At 38.3% G+C, this 26,522-nt stretch overlaps 1 protein-coding gene across 5 annotated transcripts; it reads right to left on the bottom strand.

Moving 5' to 3' along the window:
- Positions 1-18,138: 18,138 nt before the first annotated feature.
- Positions 18,139-24,143, bottom strand: LOC142627261 (uncharacterized). 5 transcript variants are annotated; one of them, XM_075801082.1, is made up of 9 exons: positions 23,977-24,128; positions 23,310-23,379; positions 21,236-21,472; positions 20,803-20,958; positions 19,878-20,216; positions 19,736-19,782; positions 19,419-19,481; positions 18,690-18,822; positions 18,139-18,352 (listed from the first exon to the last, which is right to left on the bottom strand). In XM_075801082.1, the coding sequence occupies exons 4-9, from the start codon at positions 20,903-20,905 to the stop codon at positions 18,336-18,338; spliced, it is 702 nt and encodes a 233-aa protein (XP_075657197.1). In that variant the 5' UTR covers positions 20,906-20,958; positions 21,236-21,472; positions 23,310-23,379; positions 23,977-24,128; the 3' UTR covers positions 18,139-18,335. The 5 variants fall into 5 exon arrangements, with proteins under 5 accessions (XP_075657197.1, XP_075657196.1, XP_075657195.1 ...); XM_075801081.1 differs by lacking the exon at positions 23,310-23,379 and adding an exon at positions 22,828-22,937 and having other exon boundaries at positions 23,977-24,118; XM_075801080.1 differs by lacking the exon at positions 23,310-23,379 and having other exon boundaries at positions 23,977-24,143.
- Positions 24,144-26,522: the final 2,379 nt, after the last annotated feature.

Raw genomic sequence — 26,522 nt, 5'->3', positions numbered from 1 at the left:
TGTTCAATATAATAATATCCCTCAGTTTGTTGTACCTTGTTCTATGTTCTATTCCGCATTTTGCAGTTATTTTCTATAGTATTTAGCAATATATACCATTAATAAGCTTCCATGATCTTCTTACACCCTCCTATGTTCGTCTTGTAGTTGTAAGTCGTCCTTATTCATCTTCCACCAATTCCACATTCCCGTAGCTTCCTACTTCATGAATTAAGTTTGGTTTTGTATTTTTGTCCTTCTTTGTATTCTAGTTGTTCTTCGTCTTTTAGCCTTTTACCTTAGTTCGTCACTTTCTCTTACTTCTTCGTCCCATTCCTCCTATATACCCCCACATTTGGGAAAGCGTGATGGATATATTATTTTTAATTTATTTATTATTCTATCCATAATTTATGGCCACAAGTTTACTCTTTTATTGTGTCACACCTGACACCACTAGTGCTTCATTCTGGTTGGAATGACTATAAATAACATCTGATAATGATTTTAATGTTTCCAATTCCATCAAAAAAAACTTGTCAGTTATCACCGGCCTAGATATGCTCGTTAGAAACAGAGCTTTCGTAAGGTCAGGTCAATCGGTATTTAACAAGTAACCTGCTGTGCTTGTTAACGTTTTTTTTTTTTTAATAAGTTGTTAAAAAAATTATCAAAAGAGATAAAAAAAAATTGTCAAAAACTGTTAAAAACTGAAAAACTTATTCAAAAAATTATCCATAAGTGTGTTGTTAATGGGTGCCTTAAAAAAATTATTAAAAGAGATAAAAAAAAATTGCCAAAAATTAAAAAAAAAACTGTTAAAAGCTAAAAAAAAATTATCCAAAAGTGTGTTGTTAATGGCCATCTTAAAAAGATAATCAAAAGAGATTAAAAAAATTGGCAAAAACTAAAAAAATATTAAAAGCTGAAAAAATTATTCAAAAAGTTATTCAAAAGTGTGTTGTTAACAGGCACCTTAAGGTGCCAGTTAACACAACCTTTTTTTATACTAAAAAAAATTTACCTACACAATAATATATCATTTTTTTAAAAAAAAATATCGAAAATTAAAAAAATCTAAAAAAAATTATGTATTTATATAGGTCATATAATAATAGCAAATTCCCCTAAAAAAATATATAATAATAGCAAATTATTTAGTATAAAATGCATAACTTTTTCTACCAAAAAATAACTTTAAATCCAAGAGCTATCTTCAACAAATTGATACTCATTCAATAATTATAAAAGTATACGAATCTTAACATTACTGGTCAAAATAAATAGCACATATAAAAAGGTGTATAGTTTACCATTTGAAAATCTAATTAGAACAAACACACAACTTTCACTACTACACAATATCAACATCCCAAAATATAAAATAAAATTACAAATGTCCAATTAGATAGTTAATTTGACAAAGAATAAAAACATGTAAATTTTTTTTTAAATCTTGATAACTAATATCATAATCTTATATCTTGAAAAGTAACCTAAAAGTTGTATTTAATTTTAGATGCACTATGGTTGGCACTCTATTTCAATTTGGGAATATATATCAAATTTTGATTGTTTACTTATTTATATATAGTCTCTTTTATAAATATTATATTATTGTTAGGAAATATACACTCCATAAAAATATTATTTTATTTTTAAAAGCATTTTATTTTGGCTATGAACTGTTAAAAAATAGGTCTAATCATCCCTAATTTAAGCCAATTTCATTGATATAATTCAGCTTTACCCTTTACACACTTATAAATACTTCTCATATATATCTATAATTTCAAATATCTATTTTAAAGTCTAGTACAACTAGATTATCTTGATAAATACTTTGTTATCTGATATCTAAAATCTTTACTTATCTTGTTATTCAAGCAAGAAGAATTCCTCAATCTTTACTTATTGCATGTAATCATCAATTCATTGCAAGCAATTCATTTGTATAGTTTTTTTTTTTTAAAACGGTTTCATCCAATTTTTTATTTATTTAAAATTTGATGTTTTTTAGGGGGAAAAAAAGTCACATGAATTATATTTGTCAATTGAGTTTGGGTTGTGCAATGTAGAGCCCATAACAAACAAGTAAACCAACTATATCCTAATTACATTTTTTTATAAATAAAAAAAAGTATTTAAAAATAGGCTAGGACACTCATTAGTCAGGTCATGGATCAATCTGGTTTTTATTTGGGTCAAAAAATTTGGGTTCAAGTTGGCTTAAGTAAACCAACCATGTCTTAATTTTTTTTTTTTTTTTTATAAAAAAAAGTATTTAAAAAGGGGCCAAGACACTCATTAGTTGGTGATGGGTATTGATTTTGCCTATCTCCAACTTGTCCATAAAGGTCATCCGTAACCCGTCTGGAAAGGTAAACACCCTTCGGAGCCCACCTGTAACTATCTCGTCCAAGCAAAAAGAGCTCTGGACGAGGTAAGCACCACCATAGTGATGCACTCGTCCAGAGTGCCGTCAACCTCGTCCTGAAGGAATTTGCCTGTTAGATGAGAGAACCCCTGCGCGTGTACCAAAGCACACTCAACTAAGGAACTCCAGGATCAACCAAGGAACTCCAGGACGAGGGTATCATACTTAGGAAAATCTCCGAATATGACGTGATAATCCCTTATCCCACGCACAACCGCCTAGTATCCGTTGCGGAACAGTAGCATAACTTCTAAATGGTTGTGCAAGTTACAGTTGATTTCTACCTCTCCTTGAATCCAGGAGAAGTTCCAGTTTTGATAACCGCCTATAAGAACACTATATAAAGGTTGTTTCAGACAAGGCCAAGGTATGTTCATTTATTACTCCAAAAAAGTTGGAACTCAGATAACATAGAGAGAAAAACTAACTTTGCCATCGGAGGATTTTTGGCCGGCAGCCCCGGTCGCCTTTGATTCGCTTTTCTTTCTTTTTCAGGCCGCAGAGAGAACTAGTGGTCCTTTGAAATCCGAAGCATCCAGCCTACTGATCTTCTTGGCATCATCAATTGGCGCCGTCTGTGGGAACGGAGTTATTCCATCCCAGACAAAAGGCTGAATGGTTCGAACAAGATCAAGGGCTACCAGCCCAGGCCACCAGGAGAGTAGGGATGCCTCCAGCAATCCCCTTCGCGATCGCAGATCAGCACCTGTAATGCAACCGCCTTCTATTCAGCACATGCAATCCATGGCTGCCGCTATGGCAGAACTGACACATCAGAACCAGGAGTTGAATAGGGAGATCAACCTCAGGAGGCAGCATCAAGGACACAGGGAAGGAAGGGCCCCAAGTCAGGAAGGAGGAGGGGAAAATGTAGAGTCTGAAGATCAAACAAGGGGTACCGCTTCAAGAAGGGTGTCGCACTTGGAAAAAGAAATGGACCAGATGAGAAAAGCCATGGATGAAATGAGGGAAAACATGAGGCGAGCAAACCCAGTAGATGATATGGTCCACCGAACGGACTCCCCTTTCACAGCTTCCATCAACAGTCACCCTCTACCCCCGAAATTCAAAATGCCTTCTTTAGACTCGTACGATGGAAATCGCGACCCTTGCAATCACATTGCAACTTTCAAGACGACCATGCACCTGCAGGGGGTCCCAGACGAGATCATGTGCAGAGCTTTTCCCACCACGCTCAAGGGACCGGCGCGAGTGTGGTTCAGTAAGATCCCCCCAAACTCAGTGGGATCATTTGAAGAACTGAGTAAGCTGTTTGTCAACAACTTCATTGGAGGACAGCGTCACAAACGTTCCTCCTCCAGCCTGCTGACTATAGAGCAAGGGGACAATGAGAGTTTGTGATCTTTTATCACCCGGTTTAACAGAGAAGCCTTAACGGTGGACGAGATGGATGACAAGCTATTGCTGGCCGCTTTCCACAATGGGGTCAATTCTGACTTGTTCATTCATAAGCTCTACGAGCAGGAACCACAGACTATGGCCGAGCTTGTCCATTCGGCCCAGAATTTTATGAATGCTGAAGATGCCATCATAGCCAAGAAAAGAAAAAGGGCAGAGCGCTCGGAAGTGGGCCACCATCGCTATCTGGACCAGGGACCTCGTCCAAAGAAAGTTCGGGCAGACGAGAGAAAAGATAAGGATGATAAGAAGGCTAGTTCCTCCACGAGGAATCAGCAATACACGCCCCTGACTATGCCATTAGAACAGGTTCTTATGCAGATCAAAGATGACCCGTCCTTGAAGTGGCCGGACAAAATGAAGGGAGACCCCAACAAGCGTAATAGGAGCAAGTACTGCCGTTTTCACAGGGACCATGGGCATGATACAGACGAGTGCTTTGACTTGAAGCAGCAGCTAGAAAATCTCATTAGACAGGGAAAATTGAGGAACTTCCTTGGACGAGACCAGAGAGATGAGAAAATGAAGGCCAAGGTGGAAGAATCATCACGCCCTCCACTAGGAGAAATAAGGGTAATTATAGGAGGAAGCTTGACGGCGCAGTCGTCCAAGTCAAGGAAGACATACCTGAAGGTGGTGCAGAACATCCAACAGTCTGGACGACCTCCTAGGACGAGGGAGGTAGACCAACAGGCTGTTACTTTCACGAACGAAGAGGCAGGACGAATTCACCACCCACACGATGACGCGATAGTCATCACCCTACTCATCTCTGACTACACGACCAGGAGGGTATTGATAGACAATGGCAGCTCTGCAGACATTCTCTACTACCCCGCATTCCAACAAATGAGGCTAGGACGAGATCAGTTTCGACCAGTGAACTCGCCGTTGGTAGGATTCGGAGGAATGAAGGTGCAACCTGTGGGCACCATCACGTTGCCAGTGGTCGTCGGAACATATCCGCAGCAAATAACCAAGGAGGTGAATTTCCTTGTTGTTGATTGTGCATCGTCATACAATGCAATTATTGGAAGGCCAACTTTGAACAGCTGGAAAGCGGTAACCTCTACCTACCACCTGTCCATCAAGTTTCCGACCGAGCACGGAGTAGGCCAGGTACAAGGAGACCAGCTGGCGGCCAGAGAATGCTACTTAGCTATGCTGGACATGGACGAGCACATGCAGGCGATGAGTATAGACGGAAGAAGGGTCGTGGCTGAGCCCACTGAAGCATTAGAGGACGTCCCTTTGGACGATAACCAGCCCGAGAAGTCTACCAGAGTTGGGGCGAGCATGAAAGAGGGGGCAAAGCACGCTTTGATTCGGTTTCTGAAGAAAAACCTCAATGTCTTTGCATGGAGTCATGAGGACATGCCTGGCATTGATCCGAGCGTCATTACCCATAGCCTGAACGTGTGTCCCTATTCGAAACCAGTGCGTCAAAAGAGAAGAGTTTTTGCTCCCAAGCGAGACAATGCCATTAAGGAAGAGGCGCAGAAGTTGGTCGCCGCGAAGTTTATCCAAGAAGTTCATTACCCAGACTGGTTGGCAAACGTAGTCATGGTCAAGAAAGCCAATGGCAAGTGGCGGATGTGCGTAGACTTCACTGATCTAAACAAAGCTTGCCCCAAGGATAGCTACCCATTGTCGCGCATTGACCAGTCAGTGGACTCGACGGCAGGTCACAGGATAGTTAGCTTCATGGACGCTTTCTCAGGGTATAACCAGATTCAGATGAATGAAGCGGATCAGGAGAAGACCTCATTCGTCACGAGCCAAGGGTTGTATTGCTACAAGGTTATGCCCTTTGGTTTGAAGAACGCGGGGGCGACCTACCAAAGGTTGGTTAACCATATGTTCCGTCCTCAAATCGGGCGAAATGTGGAGGTTTATGTGGACGACATGCTGGTGAAGAGCCAGGACGAGGATAAACATCTTGACGACCTTCAAGAGACTTTTGATACGTTGCGACGGTACCACATGAAATTAAATCCGAGCAAGTGTGCTTTCGGGGTTTCATCGGGTAAATTCTTGGGGTTTATGGTGTCGCACAGAGGAATTGAGGTGAATCCGGATATGATCCAGGCGATACTGAACATGGAGCCACCGAAAAATATCAAGGAAGTCCAATCTCTTACTGGACGAGTCGCCGCCCTCAACAGGTTTGTATCGAAAGCTACTGACAAATGTTTACCATTCTTTAAAGTCCTTAGGAAGGCTTTTGAATGGACGGACGAGTGTCAAAAGGCCTTCCAAGACTTGAAGACGTATCTAATGACGGCACCACTGTTGAGTCCGTCTGTACCTGGGGAAGAGTTGTACTTGTACTTGGCAGTGTCCCCACACGCAGTAAGCTCAGCGTTAGTCAAAGAAGAGGGGAGAGTCCAGAAGCCGGTCTATTACACAAGCCACGCGATGAGAGGGGCAGAAGGACGATACCCGATGATGGAGAAACTAGCCTTCGCATTAATCACGGCTTCCAGGAAGCTGAGACATTATTTCCAGGCACACGTCATCAACGTCCTGACAGACCATCCCATAAAAAAGGCGATGAGCAAGTTGGAAGCTGCTGGACGGCTAGTACAGTGGGCCGTTGAGCTCAGCGAGTTTGATGTCAGGTACCTCCCGAGGAGCACAATAAAAGCGCAAGCATTGGTAGATTTCATTGCAGAATTTACCCCCAGTCAGGACGAGTTGAACAAGGACGAAGGAAATGAAATGTGGGTGGTTAATGTAGACGGATCGTCCATAATGTATGTAGGAGGGATTGGAATTATACTGAAGTCCCCTGAGGGTGACAAGCTGGAGTATGCGGCCCGTCTGTAGTATCCAACTACCAACAACGAGGCTGAGTACGAGGCTCTACTCAAGGGGTTGGAATTGGCCAAGTCCTTAGGGGCGGAGTCGTTAACAATCAGAGGAAACTCTCAACTGGTCATTAACCAAGTAAATGGGATGTGTGATGTCAAAGAGGATCGAATGAAGAAGTACCTTAACAAAGTGAAACGCCTTGCCCGAAAATTTTCAGCCATAAGTTTTATTCAACTTCCCAGGGAGGAGAATGCGGAAGCGGACGCCTTGGCGAAAGCCGCCTCGGCAGGGGTCATAGACGAGTTCGGCGACATCCAGTACATGCCGAGCATAGACATCCCTGACATACAGCAGATAGGAGGAGGAGAGAATTGGATGAGTCCGATAATAATTTACCTCAAGGATGGGAGGCTTCCAGAGGACAAGGATGAGGCAAGAAAGTTAAGGGTCAGGTCGGCCAAGTATGTCCTCATTAATGAAGTGTTGTACAAGCGAGGCTTTTCCCAACCCTACTTAAGATGCTTGGCTCCTGACGAGTCAAACTATGTTCTAAGGGAAGTTCATGAAGGATCGTGTGGAAATCATTCAGGGGCAAGGTCCCTTGTCCATAAGGTCGTCCGTGCCGGCTACTATTGGCCAACAATGCAGGCAGACGCTAAAGCCTATGTCAAAGTATGTGACCAATGCCAGCGTTATAGCAATGTGTCTAGACAGCCGTCAGAATACCAGACCCCAATGACGACCCCATAGCCCTTTGCACAGTGGGGCCTGGATATCCTGGGTCCTTTCCCCGTAGGAATCCGGCAGATGAAGTTTTTGGTGGTAGGAATAGATTACTTTACCAAGTGGGTAGAAGCCGAGCCTCTTGCAGCAATCACTCAGCAGAACGTGAAAAATTTCGTATGGAAGAATATCCTATGCAGGTTCGGAGTACCCAGGGTGTTGGTATCTGACAACGGACGTCAATTTGACAGCGCACCCTTCGGGGACTTTTGCAATCATTTTGGAATCAAGAATCATTATTCTTCACCCTCCCATCCATAGGTAAATGGGCAAGCAGAAGTAGCAAACCGATCCCTGCTGAAAATCATCAAGACTCGGCTTGAGGGGGCAAAAGGGATATGGCCAGACGAGCTACCAGGTGTTCTTTGGGCCTATAGGACGACTGCACGAACTCCAACAGGAGAGACCCCTTTTAAACTAGCCTATGGGAGTGAAGCTGTCATACCAGCGGAGGTCCATATGGCAAGTTACCGAGTGATGGAGTACCAGGAGAAAGACAATGGGGAACAACTTCGCCTTGACCTCGATCTTATTGATGAGGTAAGAATGGATGCGGAGCAAAGGACGGCAAGGTACAAAAATCTCATGGCCAGACAGCATGACGCCATGGTAAAACCCAGACGTTTCAGTGTGGGGGACCTTGTCCTCAAGAGGGTCTCCTTGGCGACCAGGAACCCAGCTCATGGAAAACTGGGACCCAATTGGGAAGGACCCTGCAGGGTAATCAACTGCAAAAGGCAGGGGTCCTACTACCTGGAAGCCCTGGACGGCCGGAAGTTAGAGCATCCTTGGAACGTGGAACATCTGCGAAGGTACTATCAGTGATGAGCAGGACGAGGGAAGTCAGTGGCAAAATTACAGTTGTGATTTGCGTGTTTGCTTATATTTACTTTTGCTTTTACTACTATTATGGTGTGTCATGAATAAAAGTGCACTAGTAGTTCTTAAACTTTTGCACTACTTACAGACTAGCTTATGAAAGACGGTGCTATGTACTTGAGTATCTTAATAAGGCACTAGCTTATAAGCATGTACCAAGTTTGTGAACAATGTTCATGTAATAATATGGTTTGGATTTCTTATGTATTTGAATTCCAGTTTCCCTGATAATATCCACGGACGAGGCAAAAGCCTTAGACAAGTAAAACCTCAGGACGAAGGCAAGCTCGTCTAAGATTTCCTTTAAATGAGGATAAAACAAAGAAAAAATGCTAAGGCATGCCTGTCCAAGCCTCCTTTAAAAAAAAAAAAAAATGATGAGGACAAAGCAAAGGGAAAAATGCTAAGGCCTTCTCGTCCAAAGCTTCCCTTTAAAAAGGATAAAGCAAGAGAAAGAAGCCAAGGACCGCTCGTCCAAAGCTTTCCTTAAAAAAAAAAAGGGGGTAAAGCAAAAGGAAAAAGACCAAGGCCCACTTGTCTAAGAAAGAAAAGTAAGCCTTAAGGTATAACATTCCAGAGACGAGCACTCGTCAAGACGAGAAAACATAAACATTATAAACTGCTTTCGAGAAGGCGAATAATAATTGCCTAAAGGACAGGCCAAAGTAATGCTGTCATCATCAGTCCTAAGTGGGTCGTCCATAAAAAGATTGTAGATGGTCATTCAACACTTAGAGCATTGTTTAAAAGACAATGACATAAATGATAACAAACAAAGAAGATATTCTTTAACTTGAAAAGGGTAGACGGCCACCGTCCAAAAACCCTTATAAAATGAGCAGTAAAAGACATTGTTCATAAGCTCGTCTAGAACACTCTAGACGAGGAAATTGTACTTGAATAACATTTCAAATTCTTAAATACATTTTAAAAAAAAAGCTAAGTGACAATGACAATCGGTTAAAAAACAGAAACATCTTCTTCAAGAGGAAGGGGCATCAGCGTTGGGGTCGTCCTGGGCTGGTCTGGTGGAAGCGTCGTCCTCAATGTTGACATTGTCTGAACCTGTTTGGACAAGAGAACTTGTAGCGGCAGCAAGGTTGAGTTTGATGACGCTAAAGTCAACTTCAGGAAAGCTGTCCATAGCGTCCATCCTAAAGTCCTCAAACCCTGCTGCGTAGTTTGTGTCCATCAGGTCAGTAAACTCCTTGGACGCCTTGAATTCCTCCACCGCCTCGTCTTTAGCTTTCTTCAGAAGTAGGCTCAACTCATCATTCTCCTTTTGAAGAAGTTCAAGACGCTCGTCCTTCTTGGCAGTGTTGGACTTCAGCTCCCCCACCAAAGCCTTGAACTCCTCAACCTCGTCCTTGGCCTTGTTCGCCACCTCTGCCCATGTCCTACAGTCATTTTTGATTTCTTCTATTCTTTTCTCTAGAAGGATCCTCGTCCTGTCTAACTCTGTGGCCTGCCTGGACGCAGCTATGAACTTGGACATTGCCTATATAGAAGAAAAGGAAGTTCAGATGATAGAAATAATGTTGGGCAAACATGGACAAATCAAGACGAGGCAAAGATGGTCACCTTGAAGAGATCGTGGACGCCAGAGTGCTCGAACTCTTTCAAGGACATGTTGTAGCACGCAACTACGTCCTCGCCTTTCACAGCTTCTTAGAATCGCTCCCAAGCCAGATCCTCGTTCTCCAATAAGTTAGTAGAAATCCCTTGAGGAGGCTGGGATGAGTCAGGAGTAGGAGACTTGGACGGAGTGGCACTTAGGGGCGTGGACAAGTCAACATCAACGACTAGGACGGGCGGCTGGGAAGGAAGTTCAGGCCTACCAGTTTCAGGCCTGGACGACCCAGACTTAGCTTTCTTCCCCCGACGACTTGGCAAGCTAGCCAAGTCCACATGCTTGGACAAGTTTTTCCTTTTCTCTCCAGAAACAAGACTAGGTTGGGGTTGAGGTTCAGATCTAGCTGCCTCGTCGACCACTTCCTTTCCCTTGTTTCCCTTCATGGTTGCCATTCCTAAAAAAAAAAAAAAAAAAAAGGAAAAGACATATAAATAATAATGATAAAACAAAAATGGAAAAGACATATCTTAAAGAGGAACACTCACGTCTACGGGTAGTTAGCTCGTGTGCTAAGGCGTCGACGGACGGTTCAGGGCCGAGTCCCCACTTGTGTAGACGCTTAAGGGTCACTAACGAGTGAAAGTCTCGTTCAGAATGTAGACGGGCCCTGTGGACGCGATCACGGTGGAACTTGCTCAGAGAAGGTCGTCCAACGGCTGGAAAGGAAAGAAGGAAGTTAAGGTTAGACCATCGTCCAAAGAAAAAGTACAATAAAAAAGAAACAAAAAAGAAGAGCATAACATACCTTCTGGACAAAGGTTCCCTATGTCTCCAGTATAAGGAGCAAACGAGTCTCTACCAATCTCAACAGGATGCCCTGCCCAGAAACCAGAGACGAAGAAAAATTTCGTCTTCCAGTTTCTGTCAGACGAGGGCAAAGACTTAATCAGTCTACAGTCATTGCTCCTGGCTGTGAACTGATGGAAGCCTCGAGATTGATTTATCTCGGAGGGTTTATAGCAGTACAAGAACTCGTCCACGGTGATAGGACGGTCCCCGTCAAACACCTCCATCCATAGGACTTGCATGGAGACAATTAGCCTCCATGCGTTAGGGTTAAGCTGACACACTCCCAAGCCCAGCCTGGTGAGCAATTCCCTAGCAAAGGCATTCAAGGGAAGTCTAAGCCCCCCTAACAGATAAGCTTCATAGACACCTATCCCAAAACGAGGCTGGCAACACCATTCACCTCGGACAGCTAACCTAGGGTTTAGGTCATCAGGAATTTGAAACCAACTCCTAAGGGAATCTAACCTTCTCTCGTCCGTCCTAGAAGGAACCTCTAGAGCACAACTATATACGGTTTTCCTGTTCGTCCAAAGAGGAGGACGGCGGGGAGCTCGTCGAGGTGTCAGCTCCAAAGGCTGTCCTCGTCCTAATACACTCCTGAAAGGTTTCTGCAAGAATCCCAGGAACACCAGATGTGTATTCCTCAGTTGTGTGACCACTACTACTACTACTGGCATTACTGGAAGTATCACAACTAGAGTCGTCGTGATACTCATCTATGGCCTTGACCACACTGTCGCTAGACGAGCAGGAGGCCATTGACAACGTCCTAACACTTAAAACGGAAAGCTAGAATAAGTGTAGAGAGATTACCTGGCTCTAGACAAAGGACACTAAGGACGCTGAGGATATTCTTAGACGAAGCGACGGACGAGAGTGTCAAAGCAGAAAATTTGGAAAAGTGAAAGGGGCATGGGAGGGAAACCACTATTTATAGGCAGAAAAGTCTCGATAACCGCAACGACGGAACCAATTAGAAGGCGACACGTGGCACATGCCTCGAAGAAGTAACCTAGTTGACTAACCCCCTATGGATGTGTGACACGTAGCGCGTTTTGAAATTTGTCGATGCGTTGCATAACTCCTGGACGAGGGGCAACTGACGTGGGATGATATGTTGAAGCGTGTCCAAAAACCGAAGAGCTTTGGACGACCCTTAAACAGGGGGCAACTGATGGGTATTGATTTTGTCTATCTCTAACTCGTCCATAAAGGTCATCCGTAACCCGTTTGGAAAGGTAAACACCCTTCGGAGCCCACCTGTAACTATCTCGTCCAAGCAAGAAGAGCTCTGGACGAGGTAAGCACCACCATAGTGATGCACTCGTCCAGAGTGCCGTCAACCTCGTCCTAAAGGAATTTGCCTGTTAGACGAGAGAACCCCTGCGCGTGTACCAAAGCACACTCAACTAAGGAACTCCAGGATCAACCAAGGAATTCCAGGACGAGGGTATCATACTTAGGAAAATCTCCGAATATGACGTGATAATCCCTTATCCCACGCACAACCGCCTAGTATCCGTTGCGGAACAGTAGCATAACTTCTAAACGGTTGTGCAAGTTACAGTTGATTTCTACCTCTCCTTGAATCCAGGAGAAGTTCCAGTTTTGATAACCGCCTATAAGAACACTATATAAAGGCTGTTTCAGACAAGGCCAAGGTATGTTCATTTATTACTCCAAAAAAGTTGGAACTCAGATAACATAGAGAGAAAAACTAACTTTGCCATCGGAGGATTTTTGGCCGGCAGCCCCGGTCGCCTTTGATTCGCTTTTCTTTCTTTTTCAGGCCGCAGAGAGAACTAGTGGTCCTTTGAAGTCCGAAGCATCCAGCCTACTGATCTTCTTGGCATCATCAGTTGGATTAACTTGCAAAAAAATATCAGGTCATGGATCACACACTCAATAATTTATTACAAAAATTGAATTTTTTAAATAAATAAAAAATTCCCGTATATATTGATAATTTTGGGAGACAGAATTTGTATCCTATACATTGGCAAAATGGCTAAAAATCACTTATTTTAAAAATATTTAGCCATACACCACTATTTTCAAACTATGTAGCAAAATACCAACCTTTTGGAACTTGATATTATGAAAATCGAGCTCCACATGAGTAACTTGACACAATGGTAGACGGTGATGTGGCTTTTCTCAATAAAAAAATATCATGTGGAACTCAATATTTTCAAAATCAAGTTGCGTGTAATTTAGAACTCGATATTCATAATATCGAGTTCTTTGCAAAATTACCTATAGATGAATCTACAGAGGTACTTGATCCCCTTGAAAGAGAGAACAATCAAATGCAAATGTGATTACACCGTTTCCATACAATCTAAAAAGTTAGGAAACATCTAAAGGGAAAGGCACAAGAGCAAGTCATCAAATTCATTGATTACAAACTTTGAAGATGACAAAGAAATTTCAGGCTTTTCAAATTTAAGCAACAATGATTTCCAAAAATTCCTACCAACAAACTTAAGACATTATTGTTAATGTCTAACAAAAGGTGATTGTGCAAGTTGAAATTTTGTAATTTAAAAAGTTATGCTAATTACCAATAGACCTTTTTGAAATATTATTCTGTGTTGTCTTTTACACAAGGAATTTTTTGGGTACTTAGATTTTATTATTTATTTTTTGAAACACAAGCCGAAAACCAATGACATTTACAAAATCCAACAATCCAAAATGGTTAAAAATACAACATCAACTATGAAGAAGAGACTAGTTGATTACAACAACAACGATTTATATAAACAATATACATCTAAACTACTTCTCAATTTCACATAACTAGTGTCATAGTAACTGTAGGGTCAATGGGCCCATGAGTATGTATTGGGCTAAAGACCTAATCCGAAGACACTAAGTGGTTCGAAGATGTGGGAACATCGACTCAAGAAGCAGTGTTGATGGATAAAGAAGTGGAGACTGATCATGGTCATCCCGAGAAGTTGGTCTAAGGAGGAGTTGGTCTGAGGAGGAGTCCATCCTTGGCTAGATAAAGCCGAGGTAGGAAAGGGTTGCCTGAAGTCCAAAAGCGATGTTCTAGGAAGTCCTGTAAGTAAGGATATGCATGGTGGGTGTACAGGATAAGAAAGCTACTACCACCGCATTAAATGCTCTGCAACTAAACATCTGATTGCATTAATGAGGAGATGATGCCTGAATATCAGGTTTCAGCCTTATAGCTACCTCCAAAGACCTCAAAGATGGGCTGATGGGACAAGTATCTAAACTAGTAATCTAATCCATACGTGGAGGATGGAGAGGGGAAGAAAGATGATATAAAAGGAGGAGAATACATTCAGGAAGGGGGATCGAAGGAAAAGAGAGAAAAAAAAACACAGTAGACACAAAAATCAATATATGTAACCTGTCTTTGGAAAAGAGAAATATAGGATCCAATCTCCTCGGCTTGAGTCCAAGGACAATTTTTGTTATATAAACTATCTCTTCTGTGTGATATTGCGATCTAGCCCATTATCTGTTATTCAAAATCACTAGAACCTATATTTCAAACCCATTCTTTACAAATTCATTGTATTGGGCTTTTTGGGCCTTTCCCAATCTTAGTTTTCGGGTTTAGGTGCAAATTGTGTCCTTACAGTAACCGTATTGAAATGGAAACAACAATGATTTCATCAATGGTCATTGATATTTTCATCTCAATAAGATACACGGCTACTGCTTAACATGACATACTGAACTAACTTCATTATAAACAATATACATCTAAATTGCAGCAAGATAAAACTAAGTTATATACATCTAAATTAAAATAAAATAATTTAAATGAAAAATTAATTTTCAACCATATACATCCAAATTAAATGAAAAAATATTTTTGAACCATAGTATAGTGAAATCATGTCAATGGTTTCTTTTATTCAATAGGCTACAACTTCATATTAGCATCAATGTTAAAAAGTAAAAATAAATCAATCCACTTGGTAAGCAAACCCACTAGCAAAGAAAATACTGTAATTTAGGTTAAAAATTGTACCTTATAGGTTTGACAAATCAACTTCAATTTACTCAAAATAGAGAGAGGAGAAGATAGATGTGAGAGCTCAAATAGACAAGATTTAAGGATCTTTTGATGGAAGGAGAGCTATGGACTGAGCGAGAGTGGGGGAAGGGGGGATTTTGGCTTCTAGTGAGAGGAGATGTGGAGAGATGGATTTGAGTTCCATGGTAAGGAGAGAGAGAGAGAGTGAGTGAAGGAGATGGAGAGTGAGAACAGATTCTTTTGTGTTCCTGAGTTTAAGTTGCATTGGAACTCAATATCTTTAAGATCGAGTTTCACTTTAAAAATAATATTGCAAAGAACTCGATATTATGAATATCAAGTTCTACTTTACACAGAACTCCATATTCATAATATCAAGTTCCATGTGGCATTTTTTTTATTGAGCAAAGCCTCATCAACTCTTGCCACTGTGGCAAAAAAATGCATGAAACTCGATATTTGAAATATTGAGTTCTATGTGGAACTCAATTTTCATAATATCAAGTTCTAAAATAGTGGTATTCTACCAGATAGTTTGCACATAGTGGTGTTTGGCTAATTATTTTTCAAATAAGTGGTATTTAGCCATGTTACCCCTTATACATTGATGGTTAGAACACGTGCTGATTTATTTAATTAGGATTTGAATTTTACTAGTAGAATTTTAGTGTTTTACAAAATATGGTGAACGTTGTTTTCAAGTTTTGAATTTATAAAACATAAAACATAAATAGTAAATAATGAATTTATAATCATATTTAAAATTATTTTCAACTTGAAGATCACATAAAACAATTTTTTAGTGGGTTGCTAAACACCCTTTTTTTTTTGGCTTAAAGCATTTATAAATTTATAGTTATGAAAAACAGAGTGAAGTTGTCTTTGCATCTAAGTTTATTTTGTTGTCTTTCTCTCCCACTCTTATTAATAAGACCCCAAAACTAAGGGTCGATTTGCCATTGGCATGAGATGTCAATTTTTGTAAACGAATCTCTCACACTTGTCAACATTAGTCATTCACCCTCTCACACGAATTGGGAATTCAAGTTCAACATTCTTTCACCATGCCTTAACAAAAACAAAGTAAAGTCCATTTTAAAATAATAATAATAATAATAATTTATCTATTTTTATTAATTTTTAGTCATGAAACATAATATTTGATTCCCTATACGAAATTAATATTGACTTTGTTGAATTTGTCTTTACTTGAGTATGTTGATGCTATTGGATGATTCTATTGTTAAGTAAAGTTGATGCTTTTGATAATTAGATTCTATTGTTAGGCTGTAGCTAAAGACTATAATTTTCACTAAAAAATTTAACATGACTACATATTTTGAAAATTTAGCCGTTAAATTACATGTTCTTTATGTTCTTGATATACATATCAAATTTTGTGCCAATCGAATGTTATTTATTGTTCAATTCATAAACTTACTTTTAATATATAATTTTAAACTATAAAAATTTAAATATTTAATTGATGACATAATTATTGATATTTGATTTTCTAGAAATTTCACACAAAGGATATAAAAATAAACTGTTATTCAATAATAAATTTGTCAAAATTCACATCCAATAAAAAAATATTCAATAGAAAAATATTGAGTAGAGTTATAATGAAGCTTTGTCCATATTGTTGTACTTTGTCCCACCCTATCTTGGGTATATATATTTATTTAAGAGGATACTTAAAATATCACACTTGAACTTTGATGTCAGTGTTAATATCATTCTTGAATTTTCAATTTGAACAAGTCTTTGGAAATTAGATTTGTAAAACATTCTACTAATATTTTCCATTAAAGCCAAATGAATTTAATCATGAAATGTGAACATGATTTCTGTCAAGGCATTGATAGTTTTGAACTATCATGATTATCATGTGCATATCACGTGATTAAATTGGAAAACTTTTAACAGAAATGCTAACAAATGCATATCACGTGATTAATTTCGATAAGTTTTAACAGAAATGCTAATAAAAATTTTATTTGTCATAAACATATATGCAATGAGTTAATCATTCAAATAGAAGGTTTATGTAGGAAAATTAACACGAAATCCTCAAACTTGTGAGAAACAAAAATAGAGAACACAGGCCAAAGAAAAATAATCACATGCACGAGACAATATTTATGTAATTCGGCAATTTGCCTACGTCCACGGAGTTACAAAGATTTCACTATTATCAAGGAAAAAAATACAAAAGAGAGGCTACAATTTTTCACTCTCTAAAAAACAACAAAAACCCTAATCATCAAAATAACATTTTTCTATATCCAACGCACAAGATTCACAATGGGCTACAAAACGGGCCAAAAAAAATTTCCTGAGAGCGTAGCCCTTATCTGCCCAAGCCTCCGCTCCATGGACTAAACCTCAAAAAATCTCCCATTAAAAACCACGCAACATTATTCGAATTAGGTCAAGTTGTCAACCGGATTAAATACAACTAGGCTCCACAAAGCCCAACAATTTACCGATCAAATACACTCGCCTTAAAGTACAAGGATGGTATTAGCTTTGAATGCAATTGACCCATTTCATTCCGAGTCCAAGAATGATTCATTTATGCAAAAATTCAACTAATGGCATTTGTGGGCAATCTGGAGTTTTCAAGTCCAAATGCTTGGTAACTTTTGATTTCAATTTTCAATAGCAAATCTTTCTCATTCATTTGAAAATAATTCATTTATACATGGTGACTCCATGCTACTAACTCTAAGTAGTTGGAATCCAAGGCCTTCCATGCCCGAAAGTTGCAAAAATGTAATTGGAAGAGCTGGGTGTTTGATTTGGGCGAGTATTTGTTTGGTCGACTATATGGGGTCAAATGGTGGTTGTTGTGATCGTTGAGTTTTGAGTGGGTTTGGGTGAGTGGGTAAGTTTTTATGGGTGGACCACTCTCTTAAAAGTTAAAATGGCCTGACTCGACTTGAAACAGATGACAGTAGTTTTTTGGGTGAGAGGAATACTAGACACCTCTTATGTGATAGTCCTGTTGTATTGAATGATTTCTCATTGTCTAGACTATAGAGTTTTGAACAACATAAATAAGTCCCACAAGATTCTTAAGAATAAGCTGAACATGTAATTATCACATTTATAGAAATCTAAAAATTCTTAATAAAACCAAAAGTAAACATGAATTCAGAATTTTAGACATCACATTCTCAGAAAATTGGACCATGAGCATATTGAATCTCATAAACCCAAAGCCATGCAAACATAATATGAAAACCCACTTAAATGCTACCTTGAATCTAATTCAACATCAAAATACAGACAAATCTCATGAGGACCCTGTTATATGATCAGCAGATTGGAGTAGCATTGTTCTGTTGTGATTATTAGAGCAAATGAAGAAGAATTACAGAGAACAATACGAATAAGAAATGCTTAAATATTCTTAACTTAAATAACATTGCAAAAGTAACAGTGCATTATAATATAAGAACAATTTCAGTACTTACAATAGTCATTGGTACAATGAAAGAGAAACATTCTAATGGACTAGAAACTGCAAGTATTTGCATCTATTTGAACCACGTTGATGGTAAAATTGAAGCCAGTCAATCCTCTTCAGACTCTGCACATCAATTGATTCAATTTACACATCAGAACAAAACTAAGATAATAATCAAAGTTTAAGAACACATTGTTCCCCTATAATGCATAAAATTAGCCCATTCAATTCACATTTAAAAGGTGAACAAATCTCCATAACAGTAGAGGATTTAAATCAGCACAATTTGGTATCCCACTTTCTTAACAATATGAATATAGCAAGCAACTTTAAAAAATAATAAAATAATAAAATAATAAAAAAAGAAAAAGAAGAAGAAGAAGAAGAAGAAGAAGCAAGCATGCCCCCTCAATGCAGTGTTGACAACATGAACAAGAGAAGATATAGATACTCTTCATACCATTTATGGCTTCCATATTGTCTTCTTTGTAGACTCCAAGGGGTGAGCCATGTACAGATAAAAGCATCTCACCAGGCTTAGGCAGCCTCAATGTTTTGGGTGTCATCCCAACAGACAGCCTTTGGCTACTCACCTGCAAAAATGATTCAGATGTCACATCAAGTCATGCCCATTTGATAACCATCCAACACCTCCCATGAGAAATCTCACAGTATCAGGGAAGTCCCCCCCTTCCCCCCCCTCTCTCTCCTTCCCTCTCCAAAACTCTTGAAAACTCCTAGCTGATATGTACTCTTCTAACAAACTTAAAAGTTAGCAAGCTTTTATTGCTCACACAATTGCAGTCACTAGCTGCTTATCCTTATATTTTCTCCCTTAACAAATGAATTGCAGGCGCATTGCTTATCCTTAGACGGGCTTGTTAAAGGATAAGCAAGCCCATCTACCCATATGTACAAATTCATTGGAGCATCTAGGGCGCACTGGTCATTGTAGGCACTTATCTTGCATCAGCTGAAAACTTCTTCAAGGTCCTGAAGTTGGACTATAGTAGCATATTGATGAATTATGCAATTCAGTAAACATATTTGCCCTCCTACTTGTTTCAACAAATGAAGCAAGAATTTGGTTCCTAACTAAAACTTACCTAGATATTGGATTGGTTACATTTTAATAAGATTGAAGCTTCATACAAAATTAAATATGAAAAATAAATAAAAAGAGACAAACCCCAGGAGTTTGAAGACCATCTTGCATCCCAAGTATCTGGGTTTCTGATGGCTCCTCCAAAACCTACAAAATGGAAATTTCAATCAGAATAACAAGAGAAAGGGACTGAAGTGTGTGTGTGTGTGTCAAAGGGTCTTTAGATTTTGGCTCAAACCATGCTTTAATGAGTTAATCGCATGAGGTGCAAAAGAAAAGCACATTTCAATGCAATTAAACAAACTCAAATGAAAGTTGAGATCATCCTTTATTATTTTTGTTAGGAAGAGTTGTATCCAGAAACCCTTGTTTGCAATAACATAAAAAGTTAGAGAACATACAAAGTCATTTATTTGCAGATTACCAGCACCTAGATAGCTTGTTTTCACTGCCACCAACCAAGCACTCTTGTGAGATACAATCAATGATAAAAAACTCAAATGTCAATTTTTATTCATCAAAATATTAGAAATTTGTTGATACCTGCTTTGCTAGAAAACTCAAAGCCACCCAAAGATGCAACAGTAGCAGGGCAGTCAGGATAAACCATGGACAACTGGCGCAGAAGAGAAGAATGTATGTCTCTTTCATCAGCATGGTTCATGGATACCTTACGTTCCTTATCATTCCATTGAACTTCAAATTGTTTGTTTCCTTCAGTTCTTACAACTGAAAGGTTTGGAAAATTTTCTTTGAAAAATTGCATTGTGGGGGTTTGTAGTTGTTCCTTGCTGAAATATGAGCGGAGCAAATGCAATTCAGTCAGTAAATGCTCAATCTCCACATCACGAATAGCCCTAATAGCACCACTCTGTCGCTCAACTGTTTAAAAAGGGAAAAAAAGACAAAATATAAAAGAAAGGTAACAAATTGAGAAACAATTCTACAATCACTCCAATGAATTACACACCATAAGATGAAAAGTTCAATAAAAATTGTGTCCTTAAAATCATTTCACGATTCAAACACACACACAGCTAATTAGCTGAGTAAAGGAAGACAGACAAGACATACCAATATTGTTCCCTGGAGAAAATGAATTCAAAAGCATGGCATTCCAAAAAGAACAAAAGTAAAGGAAACTTCTTCATTTTCGAATAAAGCAAATGAATTTAGCACGCTTGGCTAACAGGGATATCATTTTAAGAAATAGTAATAGCATCAACACAGTTTAAAATGTATCATCCAAACACAAAAACTACATTACATATTACACATAATACACGCAGGTCTGATCCACAAACATGATCCGGCACAAAAATTTGAGTTGAAACTTATTATGCTCTTTTCATAGAGTCAACACATGATTTTGAACAATGCCTTGATATAGTGCAATTTAAGAGTTAGCATCTCCAAGCCTAATCTGTGCCAGCAAGCACATAACCAAAGGGGCAAGAGAAAATCATACCTTCTTTGTCAAATTGGGCCTCATTTTCAACGACGTCGTTTTCATCATTCACAGTTGACGACTCCACTTTCTTAAACGTTTTCTTGGCTCTTCGCCTTGCCATTTTCACAAGCAAAATTCTATCTCAACCAAACGGTTATTCTTATTTTTAATTTTCTGCAAAGCAAAGTGATCTATTAATGTAAATAAATTGAAAATAATTAGCATTGTTTTTTTTTTTTTTCAATTTTTGCATCATGGAACCCTAATTAGAAGTGGCAAATGCAAAATAAGTAATCTGATTCAAGAGCTAACACATGACTGAAAGTTCAATCATAAGATATTTCAATTGTTTTAAAAATAACCTTCAATCGAAAATACCGAAGATGAGAATATAGCCGATAAATATCAAGATCAAAATCAGAATATTAGATTGAAGAATTTGAATGCTAACCTTGAACAAAACGGGACACTTCGTAAAGCAATGCTTGAATTTCGTCTCTTTCCCCTCTGTGTTATTAGTAGGAGTAAATGTATGTATGATAATCAAACCCAAAATCCTAAAATAAAGTGTCTGCAATCGGCACTGGCTTTCTGCCGAAGTATCCGGTCCGGCAATTGAAAGTTGTTGAGGGCCGGACCACTAGAGGAGATCCACTGGTTAAATCAGAACCGTATTGTCCACGGAGACCTAACAAGAAGCTGCCGTTACTAAGCGGAGGACAAGGTCGGTCAGTGATGACTGACGACGCATTCCAAGTGTAGAGTAAGAGAGAAATATATGAATTGCAATTTTCAGTCTCAGAGGGAGGAAGAGAAGAAATTAGGTTTTTTTTTTTTTTTAAATTCAGAGGTGAAAAGAGGGAGAAAGAAGCGGGGCAAACTAAAAGACCAAGAAACTATGCAACACATAACTGCTATGCAACACATATTTTTTAAGCCAACTGTCAGTTTTTTATTGGTTAGGAAATACCAATTCACATGTTGAGTTGGTAATACTGAAAAACGGCGAAAATAGCAAATTAGCTTTAGTTTCCAAACAATATAATTAGTTATTACGGTTTATAAACTATATTTTTTACTAGCATCTCAAGTCTAAAATACTCGATTTTGAGCTTCAAAATCGAGTCTTTGAGGGTCGATTTTCATAATCTGCTCATGTCTGATATGGCATTTTTTCCACATGGCATTTACCTGAAAATCGAGTCTCTAAGACTCGATTTATAATGTTTCACAATCCCCAGAATCCTATCAAAATCAGAAGAAAGATAGAGAAAAAAAAAAAAACACACCCACAGCACAGCAGCCACCAGCCACCACCTGAAATCCAACAACGCCAAACCCAAACAGACCGGAAAAAAAAAAAAAAAAAACACAACCACAGCACAGCAGCCACCACCACCACCACCACCACCTAAAATCCAACAACACCAAACCCAAACAGATCGGATCCGCCACCAGAGAAGAAAGATAGAGAAAAAAAAAAAAAAAAAAAACTCACCGACGACGATCGCAATCCACGGCTGAACCCGATCCACGGCCACCTACTCTGATCGGATCTGGCGCTCCCAGGCCGCGCGACCCAGGCAGCGGCGCGCCCAGGCTGCCGCGCGCCTAGGCCGCCGCGCTCCCAGGCCGCCCGACCCAGGCCAAGGCGCGCCCAGGTCGCGTGACCCAAGCCGCCGCACGCCGGATCTGAGCTTGCTTGCGTTGGTTTTTTTTTTTTTTTTTTTTTTGTGCGCTAAGTTTTGCAAAATGGTGAGTTTTGGTGGTTGTTGTGCATTTCTGGGAATGGATGTTAAGAGACTAAGAGAAAAAAAATTTTGGCTTGTAAATCGAGTCTTAGATACTCAATTTTCAGGTAGGCTCTACGTGAAAAAAATGTCACATCAGATGTGAAAATCGACCCTTAAAAAGTCAATTTTTAAGCCCAAAATCGAGTATCTTAGACTCGAGATACTAGTAAAAAATATAGTTTATAAACCGTAACAACTAATTATATTGTTTGGAAACTGTAGTTAATTTGATATTTTCGCCCTGAAAAACCTTATACTTTCTCAGCCCGTCTGGTAGCCCATCTTCAGCAATGTTGTTTGTTGTTTAAACACCCAAACAGGTACGCTCCATGCTGAAATATGTGTTTGGTAAGGTTTCGTCTGGGAGTTCATAAAGAAATAGAAATGAATGAAATGTAATGTATTTAAGTAAGGGAAAAGAATTGAATGGAATGAAATTAAGTAACCTTGATTGAATGTTTTATAATAAAGGAATAGAAATGAATAAAAATGAATGGAATGTAAGTAATCTTGTTTGGGAGTAACATGAAGGGAATGGAATGGAATTATTTTATGAGAATATTACTATTAGACCCACATTTTAAAATTAAAAATTAAATATATAGGGATATTTTGGAAATTTTAGTAAAAAATTCATTCTCCTTACAAAATAAACTTGATCAAAAATCAGATGCTACTAGTCAGTCTGCTACTATTCTAATTGACCATAGTGTTATCAAAAAAATATTTGACCATGGTGAATAAGACAAAAAAATCACTCGACCGCGCGTGGTTGGAGTTCCTGATTTGGCAGGACTAGAAACTGCACATAAAGCAAGCAGAAGTGTAAAGAACCACTTCCAAACTACAAGCTAGTAATCAGACATGCTCCATGCAATCTTGAATGACTATTTAACACACATTATTCCCCAGCAAAAGAAACCCAAATTTATAATACCTAACCACTCCATGATTCAAAAATTTAATTAAAAGCGTAAACTAAACAAACATATCTCAGTATAAAAATAAATAAATAAATAAAGCATCTTGTAACACACATTTTTCTCAATTCACCCTTACACATCCTAATATTTGAGACAGTTCCAAGTAAAACCCAGAACCCAGAAAAGGGTTTCTCACATATTGTATCATTTCATTCAAAAAAAAAAATTATAAAGGCCAAGTTCAAATTTTGAATCTCAAAATCACACATAAATCCCAAAAAAGTGGGGGGCCGGCCAAAATAGCAGACCACAAATACAAATACCAAACCAAAAAAGAAAAAGAAAATTGAAAGACAAAATTTTGAATCTTTTAACGGTTCAGATCAAGTTAAGAAAGAGAAAGAGAGAAGCAATAAACAAAACCCATAGAAGAATATTATAGAGAGAGAGTTGAAGAAGAAGAAGAGAGAACTCACGTGAAATCAGAGAGAGAGAGAAGCGCTGGAGCTCAAAGAAAAACTCTAAATTGCAAACGAGAGAGCACGCAAGCGAACCAAGGCAGTGTAAGAGTTTGCCATGGTTTTTTCTGTTTTGTTTAACCCCTTGTGTTTGTGAGCGAGCGAGCGAGATGAGAAAAGTAAACAATCTTTTTTTTTTGAGAAACAGAAAAGTAAACAATCTTGGCCCTTCTGTTGATTTTTTTAATTTTCTTGGCCCAACCCATAGCAATTTCTTTTCTCTTTTTTCCTTTTTATATTTCTCTCTTGCTTTTTTTTTTTAAAATAATTTTTATAACTTAGAGTTTTGAGCTTGTTTTTATTTAAACTTATATTATAATTTTTCTATTAACCATAAATGTCATGTGATAAACTGGTTTAAATGAAATTTATTTCAAATTTTGAAGTTTATATGAAACTTACCAAACTCTAAGGTTTTAATAAATTATATGAAAGTAATATAAGATTTAGATGAAGGGTCATTCTACTGTACCCCTATTTTTTTTGGGGTACGGTACCTACCCATGTCTGAACCATTAATTTGGTGTTGTATCATCTTAGCCGTTAATTTAATTTGAGTAGAAATCGGTTATTGGCAAAGCAAGTCAGTGTATATAAACTAAAAATAAAAAATAAAAATTTGATGGTCTCTCTCAGTTTTTGTTCTCCGATTTGTCTTCCTCTCTCGCGTTCTTCGCTTCCTCTTGCATTCTCTGTCTAGTAAAAGTTTCTTTCTTTCTTAAAAAAAAAAAATTGAAGGTTTCTTTTAAGGATCATAATTGTTTTGATATTGTTAAAGGTAAGTATCAAAACGATAAAACTCTATTTTCACTGCTATTGTTTTGTTTCCCTTTTTTCTTTATTAGTTTCTTGTGGGTATTGTGTATGGGGTGGGTGGGGAAGAGTCCTCAATCTTCTTCTAGTCCGTTTGGATGGCATGGGATTTCGTTTAGGATTTGGATTTGGGTGGGTAACTTAAAAAGAGAAGAATTTGTATTTGACCCAAATCCGTCCTGAAATTCAAGTTCCAAATCTATTGATTTCAAATCCCTCACTAACCATGGAATTTGGGAAATCCTCCCACAACGCTCGCGTCTTCACTACCTCAAGCTGCGACAACAATGTTAAAGCCACAAACACCTTGGTGTTCAGGTTTGTCTCTCTTAGCCTATCTAAGTTCGTTTTGGGTTTGTCTATATTTCTGGTTTTGTTTGTATTTGAGTTGTGTGGGTTTCGTTTGGATTTTTCTATGTGGGTCTGTATCTACTGTTAAGCATAGGTTGGTTTAGTTTTATTAAGAAATTATTGGAGATTTTTTTTAGAGTTCCGAGTTGGTCTAATTGAAATGCAATGAATTGTTTGATGAAATGCTTTATGAGCTATGTATTTTAACGCATGATAACTTTTTGGTTGATAGTGGTGATAACTTTTTAAATAGTTTAACATAAGATGTTTGCTTTGTGTATAGCTACATTGATTTCAAAGTTTGTCTTGTTGGTAGATTTGTATCAATGCCTAGTCTGTGATGAAAGAAGACTGTCTAGTGCTAATTATGTAATTGATTCATTTTGTTTCCATAAAATAGGCAGAACCTTTTTTTTCATGTCTAATAAGCATTTTGATGGCTTTGCTTAGCCCTGGAATAGCTTTGAAATCTATTTGTAATGTTGAGTAGATAACATCAATTCATCTCAATCCAACATTAAGGAATAGCTTGTGTCGATTGCAGTGTGTAGATAATATCAATTCATCTCAATCCAACATCCTCTTTTTCTCTTCTTAGTAGTTCTTTCATAGTTTTTCTCCCTTATATTAATTGCAATGTGTGGGATGCTTATGCCAAGGTATGGTCCCAAATTATGACTCTTTTTTTCGCTTAAATTATGATGGGGTATTCTTTGTATTTGCAATTTTGGAACTGGTTGGTCTGTTTTTTGGGTTATGTTATACTACCTGGGTTGGTTTTATTTTCCTCTTGTTATACTATCAAGGGAGTGCCATTGGCCATTGCACTGGGGCATTGAATTTTTCTGATTATATTTTTACATATTGTGGTAATATCCATGAATTTAAGATTCAGTTGCTTTGTTTGCTGGGTTTCTCAATTTGTTTATTTGCTTTGATGTGTACTATTCTGATTGTAGGGGTTGTAAAGGCAGTCAAAAACATTGTAGCTGTAAAATTTAAAATACAAAATTCTGTTACTGATGTGTTAGTCTAAGTTTTTATAAAACTGAATTTCTATGGATTCCTTGCCTGATTAACAATGCTGAAAATGCAAGTTCTACAAAAAGTAGATTTCAAATGTAAAAAATATAAGTGGTTACAATGTGTTGGCCTTTCAGTTTGAAAATTATAGGGTATGTTTGGAAGGCCTGACAACTATTTGCAAAGCACAAACAAGTTCTGAAACTGTTAGATTTTTATGTTAAACTGTGGTCTTTTGTGAGAACAATATTTATTGAGATTTGCTATTATAAATTAGTAGATTTCAATAGTTTTGTTTCAACTGTGCTAATTCACTG

The sequence above is a fragment of the Castanea sativa genome, chromosome 3, assembly GCF_040712315.1.
Source record: "Castanea sativa cultivar Marrone di Chiusa Pesio chromosome 3, ASM4071231v1".
NCBI lineage: Eukaryota > Viridiplantae > Streptophyta > Magnoliopsida > Fagales > Fagaceae > Castanea > Castanea sativa.
The sequence above is the reverse complement of the archived record's forward strand: the minus strand, read 5'-3'. Positions and strand labels throughout refer to the sequence as shown.